This window comes from Lepisma saccharinum, chromosome 3 (genome assembly GCF_977018435.1).
Source record: "Lepisma saccharinum chromosome 3, izLepSacc3.1, whole genome shotgun sequence".
NCBI lineage: Eukaryota > Metazoa > Arthropoda > Insecta > Zygentoma > Lepismatidae > Lepisma > Lepisma saccharinum.
In genome coordinates this window covers 83329426-83353590 of record NC_139231.1, presented here as the reverse complement: position 1 = coordinate 83353590, position 24165 = coordinate 83329426, and the positions used below count along the sequence as shown (strand labels likewise).

General features: G+C 36.7%; 1 protein-coding gene across 3 annotated transcripts; it reads right to left on the bottom strand.

Annotated features, from left to right (window-relative positions):
• Positions 1-1681: 1681 nt before the first annotated feature.
• On the bottom strand, positions 1682-22647 carry sip3 (septin interacting protein 3). Of its 3 annotated transcripts, none has more exons than XM_083118924.1 (13): positions 22371-22647; positions 18940-19032; positions 18126-18278; positions 17615-17663; positions 17001-17231; positions 16298-16397; positions 14042-14184; positions 12326-12499; positions 11251-11406; positions 10303-10476; positions 9432-9618; positions 6361-6480; positions 1682-1989 (listed from the first exon to the last, which is right to left on the bottom strand). In XM_083118924.1, the coding sequence occupies exons 1-13, from the start codon at positions 22497-22499 to the stop codon at positions 1848-1850; spliced, it is 1851 nt and encodes a 616-aa protein (XP_082975050.1). In that variant the 5' UTR covers positions 22500-22647; the 3' UTR covers positions 1682-1847. The 3 variants fall into 3 exon arrangements, with proteins under 3 accessions (XP_082975050.1, XP_082975051.1, XP_082975052.1); XM_083118925.1 differs by having other exon boundaries at positions 9432-9615; XM_083118926.1 differs by having other exon boundaries at positions 1958-2095.
• Positions 22648-24165: the final 1518 nt, after the last annotated feature.

The window sequence follows — 24165 nt, the reverse complement described above, 5'->3', positions numbered from 1 at the left end:
AAGTTCATCACATGTTAGACCACTGTCCTCCTCGATGGCTGCTTTCAGAGCCTCGTCATCCAACACATGTGGTCGTCCACTGTGAGGTTCATCCGAAAGGCTCGCATCTCCCGAACGGAATTTCTGGAACCAATGCCTGGCAGTGCGATCATTGACGGCATTCTCCACAAATGCCTGGCAAATGCGGCGACTTGATGCGGCAGCTGATAGGCCCACTTTAAAGTCATACAACAAACACACGCGAACAAGCTGCTTCGATACCTCCATTTCTCTTCGACACTGGACGAGCTATGACTGTAGTGTGTGCGCAACATGCCTGTATTACTGACAGTCGATGGTCAGACTAACTCCCGATCGCTTGGCAGGCACGTGAGTCATTTCGTTTTCTCTCTGTGAGCGCATCATTAATGGGACGTCAAAAATGGCAAGAACTTTTTTGGTTACCTTGTACATGCTGCTTTCTCATGACTTGCACCATGTCCCATCTTTAGCTGAATTCCCTCTTCAAATGTCAATAACAGGCGAAGACAGATCAAAATCAATTTGATGTTGCAATAAATAGATCATACTTGCTGTTATATAATGGCAAAAACTCAAGTTTATGCCATCACATGGCAACAATGACTAGAAAACAGGGAAATTTCATCTCTTGTTGAGGGTAACTGAATATGAGGTTTTATCCTACTATTTCTGCAAGCAGCAAGCATTGTCCACTATGACACTAACTCCAATCAACAACTGAATAAACAAATCACATAGGGCTTCTACCTCAGTGAATGGCAACAACTAATGGTCAAGATGATTAGTACAGGTTCACAACATTAGATGGTGCTATTTTATGTCAGAATGGCTTAGCACACTTTTTTGAACCAATAAATATGCTGCTATGGTCAAGAATAAGGCACCAATGAGCACCAACATACAGGAGCGAAGATATATATGATGAGATTACAGTCAGATCATATTACTATTTTTCTTGCGTGAAAAATGAGGAGTTAGTGAAAGTGCCAATGTGCTTTTGGGAAATTTTCACAAGAATGAACAGGTACATTACATAGTTCCTTGATATAGAAAGTACTATAGTTAAATGATCCACTGGGTAAGAATGATGGAACTATTTTTAAAATACTTTTGAACAGCTTGTATTTGCAAAAGACCCTTCATGCAATTTACTACTAGATGCGGTTGACGTATGCGTACACATAACAATGAAAAAGTTCCTTAGAAAAAGTATCACTATAAAATGTGTTTTTTTCTTTCTTCAGAGAAGATCCAAACACCTTTCCTCCTCTTCTGCATTAAATTGTTTATTTACAATAACATAACGATTTGCTTTTCCCGCTGGGGTCCATATTATACAAAATACTGAATCTTGGCAAGTGTCATTGATTGCAGCATCATTAACACAGAAAAAAACAAATATACATTAAGATTCCTTACGAGAATATCCACAATCATTCCCACATATTAACTAAGTATCTTATCACAGTAACATGGTAATGCACAATCTGCTACTATACAATGTGACATAATTCACTTGAGTAGGAGAACAGATAATGGAGTGAGAAAAAAAATATTGTGAAGAACTTTTTTTTGCGACTGACGCATAACTGAACCCGACAGAAAATTTAAAGCCAATTTTGAACCATATACTAGTTAACAGATAAAGAAAACATCTGCAGGCTGTGATGCTTTGTTATATTTCACAATATTTAAAATGCGACAATGTGATTGGTCTGGACCTTTTTTTCTTATGTAGCAAATTGATAGTTCATGTTAATTTTCCCACCAGGCAGCTGTTAAAAAAAATGGTATCTCCAAATGTCAGTTTTTTCTACTCCTGTCCTTCACTGTTCCGGGGAGGAATTTTGAACAAACTTTTGAAGTCTCCGTCTCCTTATTTCCTCTTGCTCACGAGTGTAAACTGTTTCAACATTTGAGCTTCCATTTTTCTCTTCTGTGTAACCCACAGCACCTTCAGCATTCTCACTGTCAAAAGTAGACAGCCACATTAACACAAAATACTTACACATCGTTAATATTCAGAATCTATTGATTCTTTAATTGTCTTTAGTTAATTCTGGATCATTGTAAGCTAAAACATAAGGGTTGATTCATTAGTAATATGTAGGGACATCAAAAATTCATGCCATAAATTGCCATTTCAACATGGAAACATGTCACTGAAACATTAATAGTATTTCAATCAACAAATTATAGTAAATAAAAAATCAGTTTAAAGTTATAATACCAGTGACAGGGAATGAAGCATCTATTGCCATAATGTTGTGGTCACAAAGTACAAAATTTACATATCCAAAAGTTATTTATTTCTTACCGATTCCAATGCTGATATTCTAGCAGAAACATGATGGAATTTTCAACACTTCAACTACACATGTTATTAATCATTTGAGTTCATGTAATTATACATACCTTCAAAAATTTTACACTAGTACAGAAGCAGTCATTGATATGTGTCGTTGATAAAAAAGTAGGGATGGGACCGATTAATCGGTACTCTATCGGTATCGACCAATATAGGCATATCGGTTTATCGGTAAAATTACCGATTATTTTACCAATCCGATATATTGATAAATATCTTATAATTTAGTGCAAAATTCTGCCATTTTGTTGTAATTTTTATGGATAATTTCCATGCTCTTCTTTCTAAAAAAGTAAATATGTAAATATTCAACTTATTTTGCACTGCAGTCACCTTGAAACACACATTTATTAAGGAGATCAATGATCATTTCAGGTTCTTCAAGGACCATTTCTAATTTTATATCGGATCGGTAGAATATCGGTTATCGGTATCGGCAAATTTTATATCGGTACTTTATCGATATCGGCCAAAATTTCATATCGGTCCATCCCTAATAAAAAGAAACACACTACAATGTATTTATGAATGCTGCAACCTATTTATTAAGATTTCAAAAATAGGAAATTTACGGTAACGTGTCTGACTACCAAGCTAAAGGTCCCGGGTTCGATCCCCGGCCGGTTCAAATCCGGGAACTTTTCTAACGATGGAAGCGGCCCCGGCACCCACCCAGCGTCGAATAACATGGATACCTGGGGCAAACCCTGGGGGGTAAAGGCAGTCAGGGGCGTGATGCTGATCAGATCACCCCAACTCACGACCGGATCAAGAAAGTGTGGGGCGTTACCCCCACACCCCCTATACGCCTTCATGGTGTGGTGCTATGCACAGGGGAGCACTTTACTTTTTTTACTTTTTACTTTGGTATTGGAATTGATTTAAATATTGGATTTTCACTGATCCTGATATGCCAATTCCTGCTTTTATATTCATAAATGGGAAGTCTGCTTCACCATATTCCCAACAGAATGACAAAAATATGCAATAACCTGTCTAAAGAACTCATGGACAAATTTCATTTGGTACTGTATATTGAGAGATTAAACTGAAAAACCAATCGTACACACAATTTTTTTACAGCAAAGAATTTTTGCCGACAGCCAGCACCGATTCTACATAAAATTACAAATGGTCCATGAAAAACCGGAATGGTTAATGCTTCTCCTTAATTGTCACATGAGACCAGGTGAATTGCAGGTTAGGAAAATAAATTCTGTATTTAGACATGTGCTTTACAAAACCAGACTACATGAATTATACATTTACAGGAAAACGTCGTTAATACAATATTGGTTAAGACGAAGTACCCTTTAATCCGAAGTTGTTCCCATTCCCCCAGCCGATAAGATAGGATTTATAATGTATTTCAGTATGGATAAATCGAAATACGGATAATTTTTAATACGAAGTTATTTACAAGACCCTTCAGCAAAACTGGTTTCGCTTAATTCGAAGTAGACACCTGCGTTAAGTCGACAAGAGAAGATCCAATGTGGAGAGAGCTTGGATGTTATTTTAACTTGACCTTGACACGTTTCCTTGTCCTAAGAGCTGCTGACAACTTGAGGGTAGCAGCCCGAAATGCCCGTTGGACATTGACATTCTTTGTCAATGTGCATGGCAGGTCAAGCTCTTTCCCACCTGAATGCGCCACCTTGGAAATATTCACCAGTGCCAGATGAGAAATGCAAGATAAGATCGCAGGAATGTTCCAAAACAAGACGCGTGGCGCCTGGAAGTCTCACCCATCTGTCTAGCTCTGAGCTCGAGATTCAGCAGCTTCCCGTGAGCGAGCAACTTTTGGCCTGGTAGCCGACAACTTCCGGTAACCACTTTCATTAAAAGCATGTTCTTTGTGCACAAAAAGGGAAACTGTTACAGATAATCAAAGCCACATAGACCAACTAAAAATGGTCAACCCGCTCAATGCGTTGTCATCTAGGTTTTCCGCAAAAGTTGACATCGATCTTACGTATGTTGCAAGTCCGTTTCCCGCTTCATAAGTTTCCGAACTGTGCCGGTCATAAAATTTGCCAAAAAAGTTCTCTGTTGCTCGATTGTTTTGGCCATGATTTTCTTGCTCGTGTACGCACACGGGCTCCTTTCCTTTGGCGTCTAAAATAAAGCAACCAGTTCTGAATACCTTCTTCAAAACGAACAAAAACCCCAGGATAAGAAAAAGAAAAGTGACTCCCGCCTTCTCCTACAACAGCTCATTATCCGCCACTGGTGTACATGGCAATGTGATAATTGCAGAATTCAGGTCCCTCTTTCTTGTTTGAATGCAGCTGTCTGGAAAGGAAATATTGCCCGTATTATTGTTTGTTGCATGGTAAAGTGTAATGCAAGGATCACTTTTCTTTTTCACACTGCTGAAAAGTTTGGTCTTCGACAATTGCGTTATCTTTAAAATGCTGAGGATTTCCCTTCTGCCACCTGATGCTCTAACTTCCAGCCGGTCTCATTGTGTTAACCCTGCAGCTGATGCCTGTGTTTAGTCTAGCATCTGGAATGTTGTCCCTTGCTGGTTGCTGATAACCACAATGACTCATCCAGGGCGAAGGAAAAAGCGTCATTGTTTTGAATCTGTTTTGATTTGATGATAACGAAATTCGATCTCCAGAAAGAAAAACAAGAGTTAAAACAACTTCACGATGCACATAAAGTTCCTATAATCGCTGCTTTTCTTCAGAACCATTAGTGTGGTGTAAAAAAAACAAAAAAAAAAACCCTCAATGTTTAATGTAGGAATACGAGAGGGAATGTTTTGGGGGAGCGAGTGTTTGACCTCCAGAATACTCTTGAATCCAACAATAAATTGTCGATTAATCTGAAAATACGCAAGTTTCGTAAACCTTGTTTTGAGTTCATTTTATGCTGATGAACTAAGCAGGACTAAATACAGTTTAAAAGTGGGATCCAAACCAGAGTGATTATCGAGTGCGGCGCTGTTTAATGTGTCCTAGGATACACATTCGGTGCAAACAGATAGCAAGTTGCGTGTTTCCTTTTTCAGGATGGATTACAATGCAAGTTGAGGAAGAGTTTGGACCAATCCCTACAAAGGGGGAGGGTGGCGAATATGAAGGTAACTGAAGCAAAGAAAACATGACTTATTTATTTTTTTAAAAAAAGGGAAAGGTTGTGTTCTCTCCCAAGAAAATCTTCTCTTACCAGTTAATCCTGTAAGGGACAATGTTCTAGTGAATGCACATAAAATCCAATATTCATTCTGTCCAATTATCTCCAGTTTCTCCAATTATCTCCAGTGTGCCTACCGTCACCATTCTTCAGAGTTTCACTTCTTGCAATAAACGAGATTGTTTTCCTTTCTGTAGGTCTCCGTGCAAACGGGTTTCTTATGAACTAACATTGTAAAAATTTCGTAGAGGAGCAACGACTTTGCACAATTGAAAGAAAATACAGTTTTTTAAAATACTTTTTGCCACAACATGCATTCTGTGCATAACCGGTTGTATAACTAGGCAGGATAAATGGTGTTACTGTCTCCTTGGAATCTTTGTGTCCATGTAAGCTCAGTGTTCTCTTTTTGTGTAAGATTTTTTTACTTTCTTTAAAACGTACATTATTATATAGTACATATAAAGCTTATTTTCTGAGCTACAACCAAGTATAAAACATCCGTTGTGGGGGTAATTTATGCTCTACTTTATTTACACCTGAAAAACAGGTGCCATTTTGAAAAGTTTGGATAACTCAAAGTAGTTTAATTCAAAGTTGACATTTTTTGGTCCCTTGAACTTTGTATTAACGAGGTTTTCCTTTACATACATTCGCAGTAGCATAACTGCAGAATTATGCACACAATTACAAGCTATATGCAGAAATATCAGCTTGGTAAAATTATCAGCTCCAATATACTGATACAGCTGAGAATTAGTCCATCTTATTCATAAATTACAGGGAAAAAGAAAAATCGGGGTTTCACTGCATTACAAAGAACTTACCTATCGGAGTTTCGTTCCTCTTTAATAGGTACGGAGGATGATGTGGCAGAAGTACTTTCTCTCGAGGGTATTGTCTGGCTACTGTCTTGTCGAGATGAATTAACTGACACGTTTGTTCCACTGAAAAGTCAAACCATATTTTGCATTACTTTTTTTTGAAACTTAATTAATTATATTAGTAAAATTTAACTGGAAAATGTTCCCGATAAGGAGTCATGCTTTTAGACACACATGTGTGTTTTACTGGTCCTGGCAAAATTTATGTTATGCTACGACAAGTACAATTCTTTTCACTTAATTCTTCATAATGGTGTAAATTGCTTCTTGCAACATTTCAAATACACCCACAGTATCTTCATCAGGCCAGGTAATGGATATTTGATAATAGTAATAATGCTTATCTTTAATATACCATAATAGCAACAATAAAAATAGCAATTGTTAACAATAAATGGTGGTGTTCTAGAATTTGAAATTATGAAACAGAAAATAATACTTAGTCTATTACATAAGGTTCCACATCCTTTCTATGGATATTATCAAATTTAAAATTTAAACATTAACAGACATTTCATCAAGCACATATAAAAAACACAGGACAAGGCATAATGAATGAAGAAAATTTGATAGCATCATCTAATCATCAAAGCAAACCAGTATAAGCAGCAGGCTTTAGACACATTCTGAGAGTCATGAACATTGTGAAGATCATTAAGTATTCCTGAAGTCCCTTGTCCTGCAATGTATGAAGTTCATTCTAGCACAAAACACAGAAAGGGAAAACATACTTGGTCTGTGAAATGTGTGTGCATGGTTGCATCAAACTGCACTAATCAGGAAAATACAACTTGAACAGAAAGTGATACAGTTGAGACTGCTATATACATAACTCAGCTCTGCGTAATTCTGTTTAATACATAAATTACTGTTGGTTCCGGCAAAATGTGTTAACTAAACCTTATTTGTACGTAATTCGGTGTTAAACGTACTAATTTTCATAAAATACAGTTCATTTGTACGTAATCAAGCTACAACAATGTCACAGAAGTATACATTTCTGGTTGTTACAAGACTAATTTCGAATATGAAACAGGATAGGTGGGAATGGCAGCATCACAGAGAAGGCAAGGAGAGGCTGTGCACTACATGAAATCAGGGAGAAAGATTTGCCGCTGCTGTTCAGACATGACAACCCATTTTCTTTTGCACGTAATTGCGATACAAAAAGTACACACACATTAAAAAGATGCCAACAGCTGATGTTTGCAGTGTTCCATAAAAAAAAACAAAAAAACAACTAAACAGCAGTTTCTCCAGTGAATGTTTTTCAGTTGCTGCTGGAGAATAGAAAGAGGAAAAGTTACATGCTTGACCAGAAAGTAAAATTTATATAGGAAGTGGACGCTAATTCCGTATAAAACTAATAAAGTGTGATGTATTCAAGAATGAAACTTTTAGATTAGTTATTTTACGAGTTTATGACAGAAATAACCTGTATTATGCTGTATCTTGTTCCTCAAAATAGATACAATTACAGTATTTTAATAATGCTATGCCATGGTATCTAAATTTGATTTGTAAGTAATTCTCAGTTATACGTATTATTGTCTCTTCACCTTGACATATGTATAAGTCAGGTTCAACTGTATATGCTTTTGTCTAGTGTGTTCCTAAGCATAAAATAAATAATTAGTTTCACCAAATTCACAAAGGCAGTTAATTTTGTTCAAATCATGTATTTCATTATTACATCAAAAATGCATCCATGTTAAGTAACATATGCTAAGTATTTGAAAACTGCCCATCATGGATAATTTTTTGGGTATTACATGTGTTCAGGATCATTTCTATCCTATCCCCTATCAAATCTATTAAGCTACTATCAGTAGCCTCAATCTTCCAGATCAGAACACTTCTTTAAAAAATGTTCACCTTACATAACAAGTAATGCCCCTTTCCAAACGCAAGATCTCAAGGGATGAATTTGTATCCAGCAAGTTGGACATCTTCCACATACGTGTGTGTAATTTCATGGTCATCCAACAGGCAGTGTCATTGTAGCAGTCTGCTAACATGGCAGAAATGAGAGAAATGCAATACAAACAGTGAGCCATTATTACATTTTAAGTGACAGAAAACGAGTGTGACAAAAGTTCACAAGCAATTGTGTTTTGTCCACAGAAGTGTTGCACTCAACAGAAGTACAGTAGGAACTCTGGGCTAAGCAAATAAAAATGTCAACGTGGGGAGATTCAGATGTGGGGAGTTGGATGTTTTACCATCTTTTGGGATATCGATGGAGTTTTTTCTTGTGGATGTTCTGCCCCGAGGTGCAACTGTTAACTCCGACTCTTACATCTGCACCCTCCACAAACTCCAGAAGCAACTCCGATGAGTGAATCCTAACAGGGTTCCCAGTGACATCTTGCTCCTCCATGATAATGTCTACTCCCACGCAAGCTTGATGACAATGGAGGCAATCGCAAAACTCAGTTGGACTGTGCTCCCCTCTACACCCTACAGCCTGGATCTTGCTCCATCAGCTGCAATGCATGGAACAAGGTTTGAAGATGACGTGAAGACTACAAGACAGAACTTGGAACTTGGTACAGTGGCAGCACACATGTCCTCGTTCCGCGAGCATCATAGAACTGAATGGAGAATTTGTAGAAAAATAGCGTGTGTAGCCAAAACATGTACCTTTGCTGAGTGTGAATTCCATTTAATATACAGTTCTCCTTTTAAAAATGAGGAGGCATTACTTTTTTAACAACCCTTGTATAATATAGGGAAAAATATTCTCACATGTTATTTTTTCATTCCGACAACCACCCTGGTCGCATTCCATAATATTCTCAGACACTCATCAAACCAGCAATTGAGCGAGTTGGATACGTACACAGCATAAATGGTGATTAATGTACACCCTCATTATTTTTTTAAAAAATGCATGGGGTAAACAAAAAAAAAATGGTATTAAATATTCACTAGGGGAAAAAAATAATAATTTGGGCAAACTTTCGTAAAAATAATTGGAAAATCAAGAGGTTCAAGCCCAAAGGGAAACACACCTCGGGAAGGCAGTGGCTGCAGCAGCATACTGTTGCATCCTAGTAACAGCCGCATCCAGAAGGACCTGAATGTCATGCAAACACTGAAGTCTGGCTTCTATGCTCTCCCTTGATTGCCCTTCCATCTGCTTCAGCTCTTCGTCAGTTAGGCCAGAGAAGTTAAGTGGCGGAGGAGGTGGGGGGACTGCTGCAAAATAAACATGTAGAAGATTTTACAGAGCTTAATTTTTCCTTAAAACCACCCACTATCCGACTGTCAATGAAGGTAGAATTTGCCATGCAAAATTTGCTGATTTTTTCCAGGTACTTTGAAAAACTTTCTAATAATTTATAATGCTTTAACACTGTAATACATACATGTCAAGTCTTTCACTTTGAATGCTAATCAAAAGAATGAAGTTTATTCAACAAACACATGAAGACAAACAAAATAGAAAAATACATTCGCACAAAAAACCTCAAGAAAAAATATTTTTTTTTCAGTCTACAATCCTGGCAAACATCCAATTTCCATTACATCTCCAGGTTTTTGATTCCTTTTACAACATTTCCTGACTTTCACTCCTAAGCTTTCTATGACTCTTCTAGCATTTTCAGGTCACAAGGAACCCTGTCCAATGCATTTATCACTGTAATGATTGCTACAATAATGATGGATTGCATCTATTAGATCCCGTGTTTTACTGTTCACTTTTTCCCATGGAAATTAGTATTGGAATTTGGAACACTAATTAAAAACAATGTTTTAAGTTATTCATAACTCATTTTTTAACCAAATTTTGCCAATATGAGAACCGGTTACCAAAACTGAATTGTAGAACACTGGAAACTAATTCTGAGAATACATCAACACCTGGATTGAGACACTTACTGAAAGGAAACATGGGGAATGGAGGGCAGAAGAAAGGCATGTTTGCCATCGGGGGAATTGGATTCTGCTGTTGCTGGGATCCACCAGCAGCACCACCCGAGCTTGCAGGTTGGCTTGCACCAGAGCCACTTCTACTATCATGCTCCGATGGTTGTGACGTGCCTCCAGTACTCTCTGTAATGATAAATTAGACACACATATTACTGAAAAAAAAATTGTGTTATAAGATGGCCCTTAGGACTAAGTCACACTGTTACCCCTTACCTGCATTAACCCTCTGTTGGTCAACAAGTGAGAGCAGTCCTCACCTGTATCACTTCTTTCTTAAAAATCAGATATAGAGCTTTTGTTGTAATTCATAAGCACTGCGTAGGCAGGGTTCTGTATTTCCACATTGCAGTTTGTATTGGTTTTACGATTAATTTTGAAGGACCACTGCCTTCATTAACATACCTTATGGCACCTAGGACGAAGATGGCAGTGTGTTACTCACAGACATGCTACCATCTAGGTCCTATATGGCATAACTTTTGCTAATGAAGGCAGTGGTCCTTCAAAATTAATTGTAAAACCAATACAAACTGCAACATGGAAGTACAGATAAGTACAAATAAGATATAATATTCAGCTTTTTTCAGTTAATGTGTAAGTAAACAAGCTATCAAAGCAGTCATTCAAATTTTGAGACAAATAAATGCTAGTCATAGTTCAAGAACATATTGCAAATATAATTTGGTGACTATTATTATGGAAGCACCTTAAGTACACAAATGTCAACCAACACTTCAATTGGGTAATATATATATATATATATATATATTTAAAATTGTGCAAAAAATCACAATTTTCAACTGATTCAACTTTACTTGTACAGACTCCCAACAATATTAATTCAAAGTGGTATAGGCTCAGTTTTTAAAGAAAATAAGAATCTTCAAATATACATACGAGATGAAGGCTGTGATGATGGTGGTTGCTCCGTCCGAGGGACATCCTGAGCTGGAGGCTGCTGATCGCCTCGTGGTGCCTGGAAGGGTGGCCACATTGGGAATGGTCCAGGGAATGCCCCAGGAGCAGGGAATGGTTGGAATGGATTAATAAACCCTGAAAATAGAAGAATATGTTAGTAAGTGGGATGCCAGGGATAGGCTGTATACGTTTTACTTTATCTGTGGTAGTTTAAATATTAGCATTGCACATTTCCAGCTGACTAATGTAAGGGCTTCTATCTTCCATTTTTTAAAATAAATTTTGTAGTGATTGAGCAAGGTTCTTTAGCACTGCAACGACTTTGTTTTTATTAATATACTAATGAACTATATCATTTTGTGGTTGCATGCACAAGGTAATCATGCCTCCTTTCTTCCGACATGCTTTTTACACCAACTGAAAATTGAAATGTAATGTACATAGTATTAGTGTATGTCATGAACTTTTTTTTCACTTCTTGGTAGTTTATTACAAAGCATATAATAAATTTCACTGTTACATACTGATAAAATTACTTCCACTCAAGTTGTATTGCTATTGGAAAATATCGGTCGGAATTTTATCAACAATACCAACTGGTACTTTTCCAGTGTCTGGAAAACTTGTTTTGGAGTCTAAATATCCTGGAAATTATGCAAAATGCACAATTTTGTTTATGCAACAACCTGGTGCTGAGAAAATGATTTTGTTAATAAATGTTTATTTCATGTGAAATTATGAATATTTTACTGCAAATCTGATAGATTGCTATGGTATAATTCCAATGTAAAACTTAAAATATTAAAATTTATATTCTAAAGAAGTTGAAATTGTTACAATTCTAAGCATCATCATTGGTATTGTACAGAATCTATAAGGGATTTGGAAGTGGTATCAGCTCGGCCATAATAATAATAAAAAAAAATAACAACAACTCAAATGTATGCCATGTCAAAGACACATCCACATGAATCAAGTTAAATGCTAGTAAAATAATAATAATAATAAAAAAAAGTATCACTGAGAAATCTTCAAATACTTCAATAAGCATCACCTGGTTGCTGTGGGGCTGCCGGCTGTTGTTGCTGCTGCTGTTGGCCTTGTTGGGAAGCCTGAGCGGGCGTTCGAAGGATGTTTAGTCTGCATGTTGGGCAGGTTTGCTGGCGCTGGAACCATGATCTCAAGCAGGATGTATGGAAGATGTGATTGCATGGCAGTTTCTTTGAAGCTACAATGAATGCAAGAAACAAAATTATCCAATCTTTATTTTATATGATGCACACATTTGTTAAATTTATGACAATGATAAATCTTACTTTTTGAAAGCATATCATTTTTATACAGGGCACCTCCACACGAAAACTTTTCAAACTTAAATACACTTCTGTATCGACATAAATATCACAGCAATACAATTATTGGTAGCATAATTAACCAAGACAATGGCTTTGACATGTACCTTTATTTGGTTACCCAAATATTTGTATTTGCAATTTTCTTCCACTGTTGTCTAATCACGAGGATGAAAATGAGTGATAATTAGATGAAACTGATAAAAGGCAATCATAAAAACACCAATGCCAAGCTGGATCTCAAATCCAGGAACTTAAGTGGTGAGATTTGAGGCTGCGTGAACCCCAGAGCATCTTTATGCAATGACGAAGCTGGAAAAACTCCAAACTTAGATCATCCACCCTGGGAACTGAACCTGGGTCTTGCACGTGACTAGACTAATTGACTTGCTGCCTTGGTGGTTTACCCACAGGAGTGGTCCACCAGTCGTACAGTAGTACTTTTGGGATCAAGGCCTACCAAGCATCATTTTTGGTTCGGTGACAAGTGGTGAGAAAATTGAGTCACATCACCGATGTTTCCTGCCTGGAGCCTGCTACTACTGTGTTCAAGGAGTGTTCCAATTGTCCTCAAAATAGTAAGTCACCTTCAAAATTTTGGAGCCCCAGTAGGGAATGAACCACAGACTACTCACACTAAAGGTAACACTCACCATTCAGCTACATGGGAGTTCTAAAGGTAGAAAAGAGACATAAACAAAGATTGCCTGGTCCCATTCATCTTAAAATATTTTTATACAGAGAACAATAATATGCCGTTGTTTTAATTAGCAGTGAAAAACAATTTTAATGTTTTAAATCTTTAGCCAGAGATAACAAAGCTGTGATTCTGGCATTCCATCCAAGCACCAACTCTGCTACAAATTCAATTTCTGCAACTTTGGTCTCAAGGGAAGTTTATCTCTTCCAATTTTCACAAGTTTTAGGTGGTTTATAAAATATTACAGTTCCATTGTAAGGTATCTTCTTTCATAAAGGAGGCATGTTTGTAATTAACTTTGACACCTTCTATGACAGTGAGTGGTGTGGCAAAACTCAATCCTAAGTTAACATTCTGGAAATTTGACAAACTATTCCTCATAACTAAAATGGAGAGATGAAGGAGTGATATAAATGTCTTTCTCTCCAAACACAACAGAGAGCTCACTAAATGCTTACATTCATGCATTACTGCAAGTGAGTAGCATTGTAAAGTACAGAAAATGCACTTTCTAAAGAGCAATGCATTATACAAAACCAACGCGTAACTTCTCTGAAACCCAACAACATCAATACATAGGAAAATCCATAAATTGAAAAACTAAACGGCACATGAGACCAATTAAATTCTGAGTGTTTCCTTTCTCTCATAATTTCTTATTCTAAAGAAATATCAATGGCATAAAATTATTCTGAATTAATAGAAATGAAAAACCTACCCGTGACCATCTCTTCCCTACATATTATGCACACGTTGTCTGCAGCTGCTAACTCCTCAGCAGTTGCATCTGGATACAGTGTGTTCATGTTTCGAATAGCTCGTCTGGATAAGATTACATCATTGAATGCTTTCTTGAATGCTCTGGAAAAGAATAAGAAACAACTTACTCAAGTAACATCTCATGCCATCTGTTGACAAAGTTATCAGTATCATTTAAGATACATTTAGCTGAACTTTAACACCTGCACTGATGAATAATGGATAATGATATGCAGTACAAATTGTATTTGTACAATTTTTTTGTTATTTCAGTACAATTTTGCACGAATCAGATGCAAACAGTACCTCCATTTGAAACTAAATTATAAAATTCATTATTTCCCTTAACATTTGAACCACAATAGTCAACAACAGTTAATCTCAACTACATAACACTTAAACAGTAAAACAATTTAAAGCTGTTCATAATATTTATATGTAAGTATATTTTGGAAACCAATCTCATTAGAATTATACAAAAATAACACTTGAGGAAAATAAACTATTGAAAATTTAGTTTGGAACTCATCAAAAACACAATTAACCTTTAGGTGCCCAAGGCCATTTTCACATGTAATCCCTTTGATGCCCGAGCCGATTTTGAGCAAAATGCAGAGTTTCAATTAAATGAGTGTAGATCGGAGGCTAATTGCCCTAGAGAGATGAGTGATATAGTGTTGTACGCGGAATGAACCAGAGATTCAGACTATATAAAATTTAAGCAAATTTGGCGTATATGTGGCAGTGGGGAGGGGGCTAACTCTCAAAATTCCAAAATTTCGGGGGAAAAAATGGAGTTCCCCCACCCCAAGAAAAAAATATATGACAGTGTCGACATGCACATGGAAATGATCGCTGACATGTAAGGAACACATAAATATTTGCATTATTATCATATGACCAAAGTAACGCGAGTTATACCCCCAAAAAGGAATGGTCGGCACGCCACTGATTCAAGCTTCAAAATGCAGTGGTACCTTCAAATGGCTTTAGCTCAGAGACTATTTGCCCTGGAGATATGAATGATATACCGTTGTACGCAGAATGAATCACAGATTCAGACGATATATAATTTATGCACATTCGGCGTACATGTAGAGTGGGAAAAGGGGGGGGAAATCCCCTGAAAAATACATATTTTTTAAAGAAAATAAGGGGTTTCTCCCCCCCCCCCAAAAAAAAGGATATGAAAAGTTCAAAATGGACATAGAAATTATCGCTGGCATGTAAGAAACAGAAAAATAGTTTCATTTTTGTCATATGACCAATATTACGCAAGTTGTACCCCTGAAACGAAAGGCTTGTACGCCACTGTCTCAAGCTTTGGAATTGAGCGAACTGCACAGTTACATTGAAATGACTATAGCTCAGAAACTAAATGCCCTAGAGATATGAAAGATATACCGTTGTACGCAGAATGAATCACAGATTCAGACGATATATAATTTATGCACATTCGGCGTACATATGGAGGGGGAAAGGGGGGAAATCCCCTCAAAAATACTTTTCTTAAAAAAAAATGGTGTTTCCCCCCACCCCCGAATAAAAATGTCAAAATGCAAAATTTATGCAAATTTGGCGTATATATGGAATCGCACTTGGGCACAAAACGACACCTACGCACAACATTCAAGGACGAAAAGTTTAAACGCAGTGAAAAATGAGCACCGATTCTTGCAGCTGCTTGAAATTCTATTTTTAGACAATGCAGGGTAACCCCTGTCGCAACTTGTGGACACTTGTGCTAAAAAAACAAAGGTTTCCTTCAGCATGCTTCGAAATTCCATTCTCACAACGCAGATTCAACAACCAGTCTTCCCCCTCCCCACCCCCTGCATGCACCCTCACGGAAAAGTTTCATTTTGATATCGGATACTGATAAACAAGTTTCCTTTGAATGCAGTTAACAGGCGGGAGTGAAAAGCATTGCTTTAGAACAACAAAGCCTTTTCACCTCCATCATGAAGGAAAAAAAAGGTGCAAGAAACATTTCTGCTAAATACATGTGTTAGGAACAATATATAAAAAAAAAATCGAAATTCTAACCAAAAATAGAAAAGTTATAACGTAAAAACTACGACCTTGACACAGCGTCTTGATCGAGACGCTTGGTCGCCAAAAGGTTAACACTAATTTCTTTTGAGTCAATATTATGTGATAGTTTTGTGAGCAACCAACATTGAATCAGTTTGTAAAATTCACCCCTAAGTCTTACCTCATCGTGTAATACATTGGTCTGAAGGCAAACAATGGCAAAGTGTAGATTCGAACCATGATGGCCACGAAGGTAACATATAATACAACTTTGATGAATCCTGAAATAACAAAAATTGAATAAACGATTATGTAGAACAGCAAGTAATACTAAATTCATTGCAATTGGATTTAATGTATAAAGATTTCAAACACTTGCAATTCATATAACACCATGAATTTGCGTTTTTGATAACAAAAGCCAAGATACAAGCTACACAAGGTTGGACTTAAAGCTAACCAAGGACCATAAGCAAACAACACATCTACACCAGTAGCATGAAGCAAGATGTGAATGACTCGCGGAGCCTGATTTAAATTTTAACCTGTTTTTATATTCCCTCTTTGATCTAAAAGACATGAGCATAAACTGGTCATGAAAAACAAACATGATCCAATGTCTTTAGTAACAATTAAGTGTCATCCTTGCCTATTATTCATCATGCTTCTGGGCAGCCATTCCTTGTAGAAAATCAATCACAACATTATCATCACATGCACGACACCTATCGATGGTACATCCTTCAGCTTGAAGAAAACCAATCACATAAACTTCACAGCTGATGGGAATAGCGATGACAAACTAGTTTATTTTCAACAACCAGATTTGATTTTAAAATGTCCATGGTACTTTAGAAGAGTAACAGTATTTTACATGTACTTACCCATGACTAGTTCTGTATAAAGCAGGTACACAGCTTTATTTTCCCACGGGTTTTCGCTTTGCAGGTCAATTGTATGCAAGATGTACTTGATGTAAATGTTGACAACAATGGTCAGGAGGATGGCGTACTCGAAGCCAAATACAAGCTGTACAGATGCTCCTTTGGTAATGGTTGACTGGTATGCGTGGCCCACGAAATGGATATCCAGCAACCCCAGTACACTGAGCAAAGCTGGAAAAAATACATAATGTACATAAAATTTTGACGGAGAGGCTAGAATACTCGATTTTGACATTTTGCTTATGCAGAATTCTTTAAGTAGGCTAGTTTTTGTAGAATATAGAATATTCATAACTGGTCCACGCATGTAATTAGATAGAAGAAAGGTTAGAACCTGTCACAATCCAAAGTGTATGGTTGATTATGCATTTCATTTATCTTGAAATAAATATAAAACTTATGCAAAACTATACATTTCCCCTTAAGATCTTGACTGGCAACTACACATGAAGAACTTAAAACCTCATTTCACTCTTGCACTAATTGTAATGCACTACTCAAACTCGATTTAGTAAGGAAATTCATTGATAAATGCGCAAAAGGAAAATACTCACACAATACTCGCAGATGGAATAACCATGAGATGACAGGGCTCCTTTCCATCTGAAAGGAAAAGAAAATTAGTAACTAAAAATATCTTATCCCTTTCCACGGTCTCTTGGAATGAATTGTATCAATATAATTTTTTATGTGGTGTGCCAGCATGGGCACCCGTGGGGGGTGGGCACTCCCCTGAGATTTCTGGAAAGAGTTACTGTAATTCGAATGGTAATATAAATTGTGTATAGATACACAGAACATGGAAATTACAAATGTATGTATTAAAAAAACATAAGTAGTAGTAATAGTAATGTAATAATAATAATAACAACAACATTTAATTGGATAAGCATGATGATAAGGATTACTATTAATAATTATTTTGTTTCATATTTCAGAAGTTATTTTCAGAGCGTGAACAGCAGTAAAAACAAAGATCCCATCATGGATTCAATCTTGCTAAAAATGTACAATTAAGTTCTTGTAACTTAGAGCAAAAACAGATGTAAACATCTACAAACTTACAAAGTCAACTCTGTCTTCTGCGAGCCAGTGGAAAGATTTCAGGAAAAGCAGCACCGTGAATAGGGCGACAAACTTCGGGCTGAAATCATCTCTGAATACTGTGAAAGCTAAGCATGTTTCAGTCACTGCGTACCAAGATCTTTCCATCAGGTGCTGCAACAACATATATGCAATCCACAATTACATTTAAGAATAGCATCTACTCTGCTTTCATAAAAACTAGGTCTAGTGCATTTAGACAATTTCATTTACAAAATGCACCCGTATTAATAAATTAATACACCATAAAGAGACAGTATACATTAATTGGTGCCATTGGTTAATGTATGCATAATAGAAAATGTAGTACAAAAATCTGACATTAAGTTATACTTTCTACGAGCATAAACATGCATATAAAATATGCTACTCTATTTGCAGCTATATCAGATCAGTTAAAATTATTGGTAATATTATCATGCCTATATAGGCCTAATTTACATATGATTTCCAAACTTACTTTCTGCTCCTGTACATGTACAGAATATTTTTAACACCAAAAAATGGTTCCTATATAATAACGTGCAGAACTTACTTTTGAACATAAAATATTTTCAAACTGAATATTTATTTCTATGTATTACAACACCAGAATTAAGTTCTAACAGCTTCAAACATTCTTATTTCAATAGAGTTGTTTTCTTACAAATGATTTATTGTCCTCTCATATAAAATAATCCATTCAGAAGTCAAGACTTTTAAGGTTATTTACAGTTATATTTTATTAAGTAAGAACCAGAAATGCAATCAAGAGCATTATTCATTATCTACTTACCTCAAATTCTGCAGCCCTAAGTTGGCCAAAGAAGAGCTTCCTCATGAGTTTTCCTGTCAACATCACAAGTATGAAGGCTTGAACATATATCACCTGCAAGTACAAGTACATTTGGAAAATTTTTAAAACTTTTGTACAAAATTAAAATCTGACATAAGTCAAAAAACAGATCATAAGTTATAAAGGTAAAGGTAAAGTGCTCCCCTGTGCATAGCACCATGCCATGAAGGCATATAGGGGGTGTGGGGGTAACGCCCCACACTTTCTTGATCCGGTCGTGAGTGGCGGTGATGTGATCAGCATCACGCCCCTGACCGCCTACCCTCCCAGGGTTTCCCCCAGGTACCCATGTTATTCGACGCTGGGTGGGCGCCGGGACTGCTTCCATCGTAAAAAAATTGCTCCCGGACTTGAACCGGTAGGGGATCGAACCCAGGACCTCTAGCATGGCAGAGGTTATTAACCTTGAAAAAATGCAAGTGGAAATTTTCATCTGTGATTCTGAAGCAACATGGAACAGTACTGCAATCAATTAACAAACCCATGTGCTTTAAAAATATTTTTATATAGCTAAAAAAAAATGGCACTATACGTACTGAAAGTACTAATCATTGCATTTATCATTAACTGTCAACAACAGCCGGCCCCACAGGCAGAGTGATTATCACATCATGCTATGACACCAGGGGTCCCAGGTTCGAATCCCAGCATGGGCATGGGCGTTTGTGAGTGTCCATTCATCAATTTCATCATATCATCATTAATCCTCAGCTTCGCAATTAGCCAAAAGTGGCAGAAAAATGAAGTAAAATAAACTAAATTAATCAATCAATGAACTGTCAACAACATTATGAGGAAGAACTATGGACACAATCTTTATTCATAATTATTCTGAACGCAATCTACATTTTAAGTAATTGATTGTAAGTTTTATAAAAGCACTAACACCTCACACTTACAACTAACAGTTGTAACACCTCAACTGGTCATACATAGAAAACAGCTGAATGACAAAATGCCATGAAAGCATGAACTGAAATATCCATAAAACAAACATGATTTCTGGGTTTGCAGCACTTTGGGGTAAGTGATAACAGACCAGCTCACACATTGCATCATCAAAGAAAAGCAAACGAACCTTCACTAATAAGGACCAGCCTCAAATATTTTTTGTGGAGGCAGGAAGGGATGATTATTTTTAATTATTGCCCACAGAAAGCAAGTTATACAAATACAATGTTACATGTGTAACAACACTTTCAATTTACACAAATATTTTGATACGCCCACAGGGAAGTTTATGAATATCCATTTGCAGCACACACATTTCATAGCCTACATCAATACAGCTCTCCACACAATTCATATTCCGAAAGCTTCATGGTTGTATTTCACAATACATAATAAGAAATTATATAGTGACACTTGCAAATGAATGGCATGCACTGTGAACTTTCTTGCTGAGACAAAGTGAAACAGAACCCATAAGAATGTGTTAAAATGAAAAATAATTGGTAAGAATTGACAATATAGAGAAAGTCTGTAATTCACTTCCTACTTCTTATACTCACTTCTTACGCACTCCTGGTAACGTATCTAGAGTTACGATGTGGGGGTTGCATGTTAAAATTGTACATTTACGTGTAGAAGTTGTAAAATAACGTTGTCATCGGTACTTGTTTACTATCCTTCGGACACATTTATTTATTTTTACAGAAGAAACTACTTACCGTAATAAGTTCCTGTAGCATTGTCATGTGTGATGTGGGAATGTTTCATAGCTGAAATTCATGTTGTTCATTGAAAATTAATTCTCCGACGGAGAATAGCGTTTGGCGCGTACACCTTTGTACACCATCACGCGTCGTGACTGTATTATGACGCGTTGTGATTGTGTTTTGTTCATGTTCATTGGGTATCCAGTGTTTCGAACTGTCTGCGTTTGCAACGAGAGTTACAAGGATGATGTGTCCTGGATGCGTGGTGAAGTTTGTACCGGGTGTGGAGGATTCAGTGGATTTTCTAATTGAAGATGGGGTCGTGAAGAAAGGAAACCATTGGCGCTATCCACACGAACCATTGGCACGTGGATAGGTTAGTTCTGTTAGGTTAGGAAACATAGTTAAAATTTGGTATCGTGTTAGTATCAGGATCTAGAAATTGGAAATAATTGCGAACCATTGGCGCTAGCCCCACGAACCATTGGCACGTGGTTAGGTTAGTTCTGTTAGGTTAGGAAACATAGTTAAAATTTGGTGTCGTGTTAGTATCAGGATCTAGAAATTGGAAATAATTGCGAACCATTGGCGCTAGCCCCACGAACCATTGGCACGTGGTTAGGTTAGTTCGTCTCAGGCAAGCGAAAATGCCTATCAGAAAGACGTACTGGTAATGTGAAAAATTGCAATTAATTTCATCAAAACAACGTTGATACACCTTCAGGAATGTTCCGCGAAGCAGATACGTGAGTACGAATGTCAAAAATTGACGAAATGAAAAAATTAGAGGTGTCCGAAGGATAGTAAATTTTTACCAAACTAAGAATTGCTTATTGAAAGTGATCATTGGCCCACAAATCATTCACGGATAACCATTTCAGGTAAGGTTAGGTTAGGTTTAGTTAGGTTCAGCAAGCATAGTTATAATATTTCATTCATAAAACTATGCATATACTGCACCGCTGATTTCAGGAAAAATTTTGTGTTCCGTGAAACATTGTTCGTCTGTTACGTGCTACAAAGCTAGGAATTCCTTATTGAAGCATAGTTATAACATTTCGTTCATAAAACTACGCATATACACCTATATATATATATATATATAATTCAATCGGCTTTTTTTCAAATTTCCAGACGTGACCCCCGGTTTTTTACAACAGATTCGTGATTAGGAGACCAAAATTAGTTAGTATAGAGAAAATTAACAAAATTGGAGACTTTCTCTATATTGTCAATTCGCTCCAAATAATTTTATAATGTTGCTCGATAATTGGACAAACGAGAACAAAATATACGGTTGCAAATGTAAATATATTTGTCTCAGAAAATGATAAGATTCTACTTATGTTTGATTTATGAATAACAGATACTTTTAATAACTAGCTTTCGTTTTGAATTAATTTTATTTACATGGAATTTACGAGCATACCAAAATAATATTTAAACCCTTTTAAATCAGTTTAACTATTCGTAAATGTATGAAAACATTTATTTCATAACTCTTTCACCAATCATCTTATGCCACAAGTCATTACAGTAGACATAAGGATTACGTGGAGGATTTGGATACGTTTACGTGTATACTTGGGTGACCTTACGATCAATAGCAAAGTTTGTGTAGAACGTCAGGACAATTTACTAGCGCTTACCTCATAGGAAAATAAAAATATATACTACATTAATATTATTAATAACAAAAAGTGTTATACGTACCGCCATACTTGGATTTGACTTCGTAATGTATACAACAGATGGATAAAACTGTTTCTTTTGATAATATGCATTTCCAATCACTGCTGTTGTCAAAAACAAACTAACTAACGTAAAACCAGCTGCCCGCATTTCAACGATAGAAAAACCTAGTTCGTACTACGTGTCTAAACTTTAACGTGTATGTAATTTGTGCACTTCAGCTCTTCCATTGTATTTTCACTGCCAATTCTGAAAACAGATCACTGATGACTACTCGCATCTCGCATGCATCGAAAAAGTTCACATCTGTACCTACAGATGTCACTGTACTCCAACAGAGTCCATAGACTTCATATAAACATAGACGTATGGTGACTGCTATATTTTTTTCTAATTAACTCGTCGGTTATATACAGGGTGTATATAAACATGTGTCAGAAATTTTAGGGATTTATTCGTGACATCAAAACATAACAAAGAGTTCATATGAACATGGGTCCGCAAATCCTTCCTTAAGGAGGTATGAAAGGAATGGACATTTCCACTCAATTTTTTTACAACAATTTTAAAAATTACACCCTGGAAAAATGACCCCTGCAAGTTCTCGCGTTTCTCTGCGTCCAGTTTAAGGCAGAAACGAGACTTCCAAAGTTGCGAGCCTAGCGTTGCGCTGAAAACACGCCGCCGCCATGTTACTACGTCACTCCTTAGAGAGAGCTCGTTTGTCGTCTGCTTCGAGCGTCCAGTTCCGAATGGGTAGCTCACGGTGAGCGAACACGTGCAGCAGTTTTACAAATCTGTACCGATTTAAGTAAGAAGAAGGAGCGATAGGAGAAAGGAAAGCTATGCTTTGTAATGATCATTCATCTATGAAATATCTGTGCTGCTCACGTGCAAGATAAATGAAAAGGTTCAGCTGCGTGTGTGATCTCAGGCCATGCGAAAAATTTTGCTTATAAAATTGGTTGCTGACCAGACACTCAAAAATATTTTTTAAACTTATATTTATCGATATTTACCGTAACTTATGTAGTGCAAAATAGGAATTTTCACATTCTTCACTTTATTTATAAAGCCTATTTAACTTTCTTTTCCATAAAGCAATTTCAGTTTGTTCCATTTCTGTTGCGCAAATTATGATCAAATATTTTTGTGCAGGTAAGAGAAAATACACTGAGAAGATTACATTAGTTGCACAGTACATATCTATACTTAGTTTATGTATAATTATTACAAGGAAATAATGTGTATAACCATGGGCGTATTTAAGGGGGATTCAACGGGTCCAACCCCCCTCTTTTTTTGGTTCACTAAAATTACCAGTTTCTTTGTTCTATCCGCTTGTTCATAAAAAATTCCTTCGGACTTATTTCATTCTCTTAAATTAGAGACGTATAGGACGGGGTACGGATGGGAAGGAAATTTCGTAATTCCACACACCAGGTGGGACTGCAGACCAATATCTGCAATTTCCTGATAGTTCTGCGATAAGAAACTGCATTGAGACTGTCAAATCAGTAATTTTCCCCCTCGAATCATATTTTAAAAAATTGGTTCTTAAAAACGTAGTGACACAAGATGAACAGAAAAGTATCAATACTAAGCAGCGTGACTTCGTGACTACAAACCTACAACTTTGTCGGGTCCAACATCCCCTCCCCCCATGCTCCCCAACAAGCTTTTGGCCAGCAGTGTCCTGGATTTTCACTTACGAAATAAAGCAACCCTAATCATACCAAAAGTTGATCCATCCCTCCCCGCCCCCCCCCCCCCGTGAACTATATATACGCCCATGTGTATAACAATATCCCATACT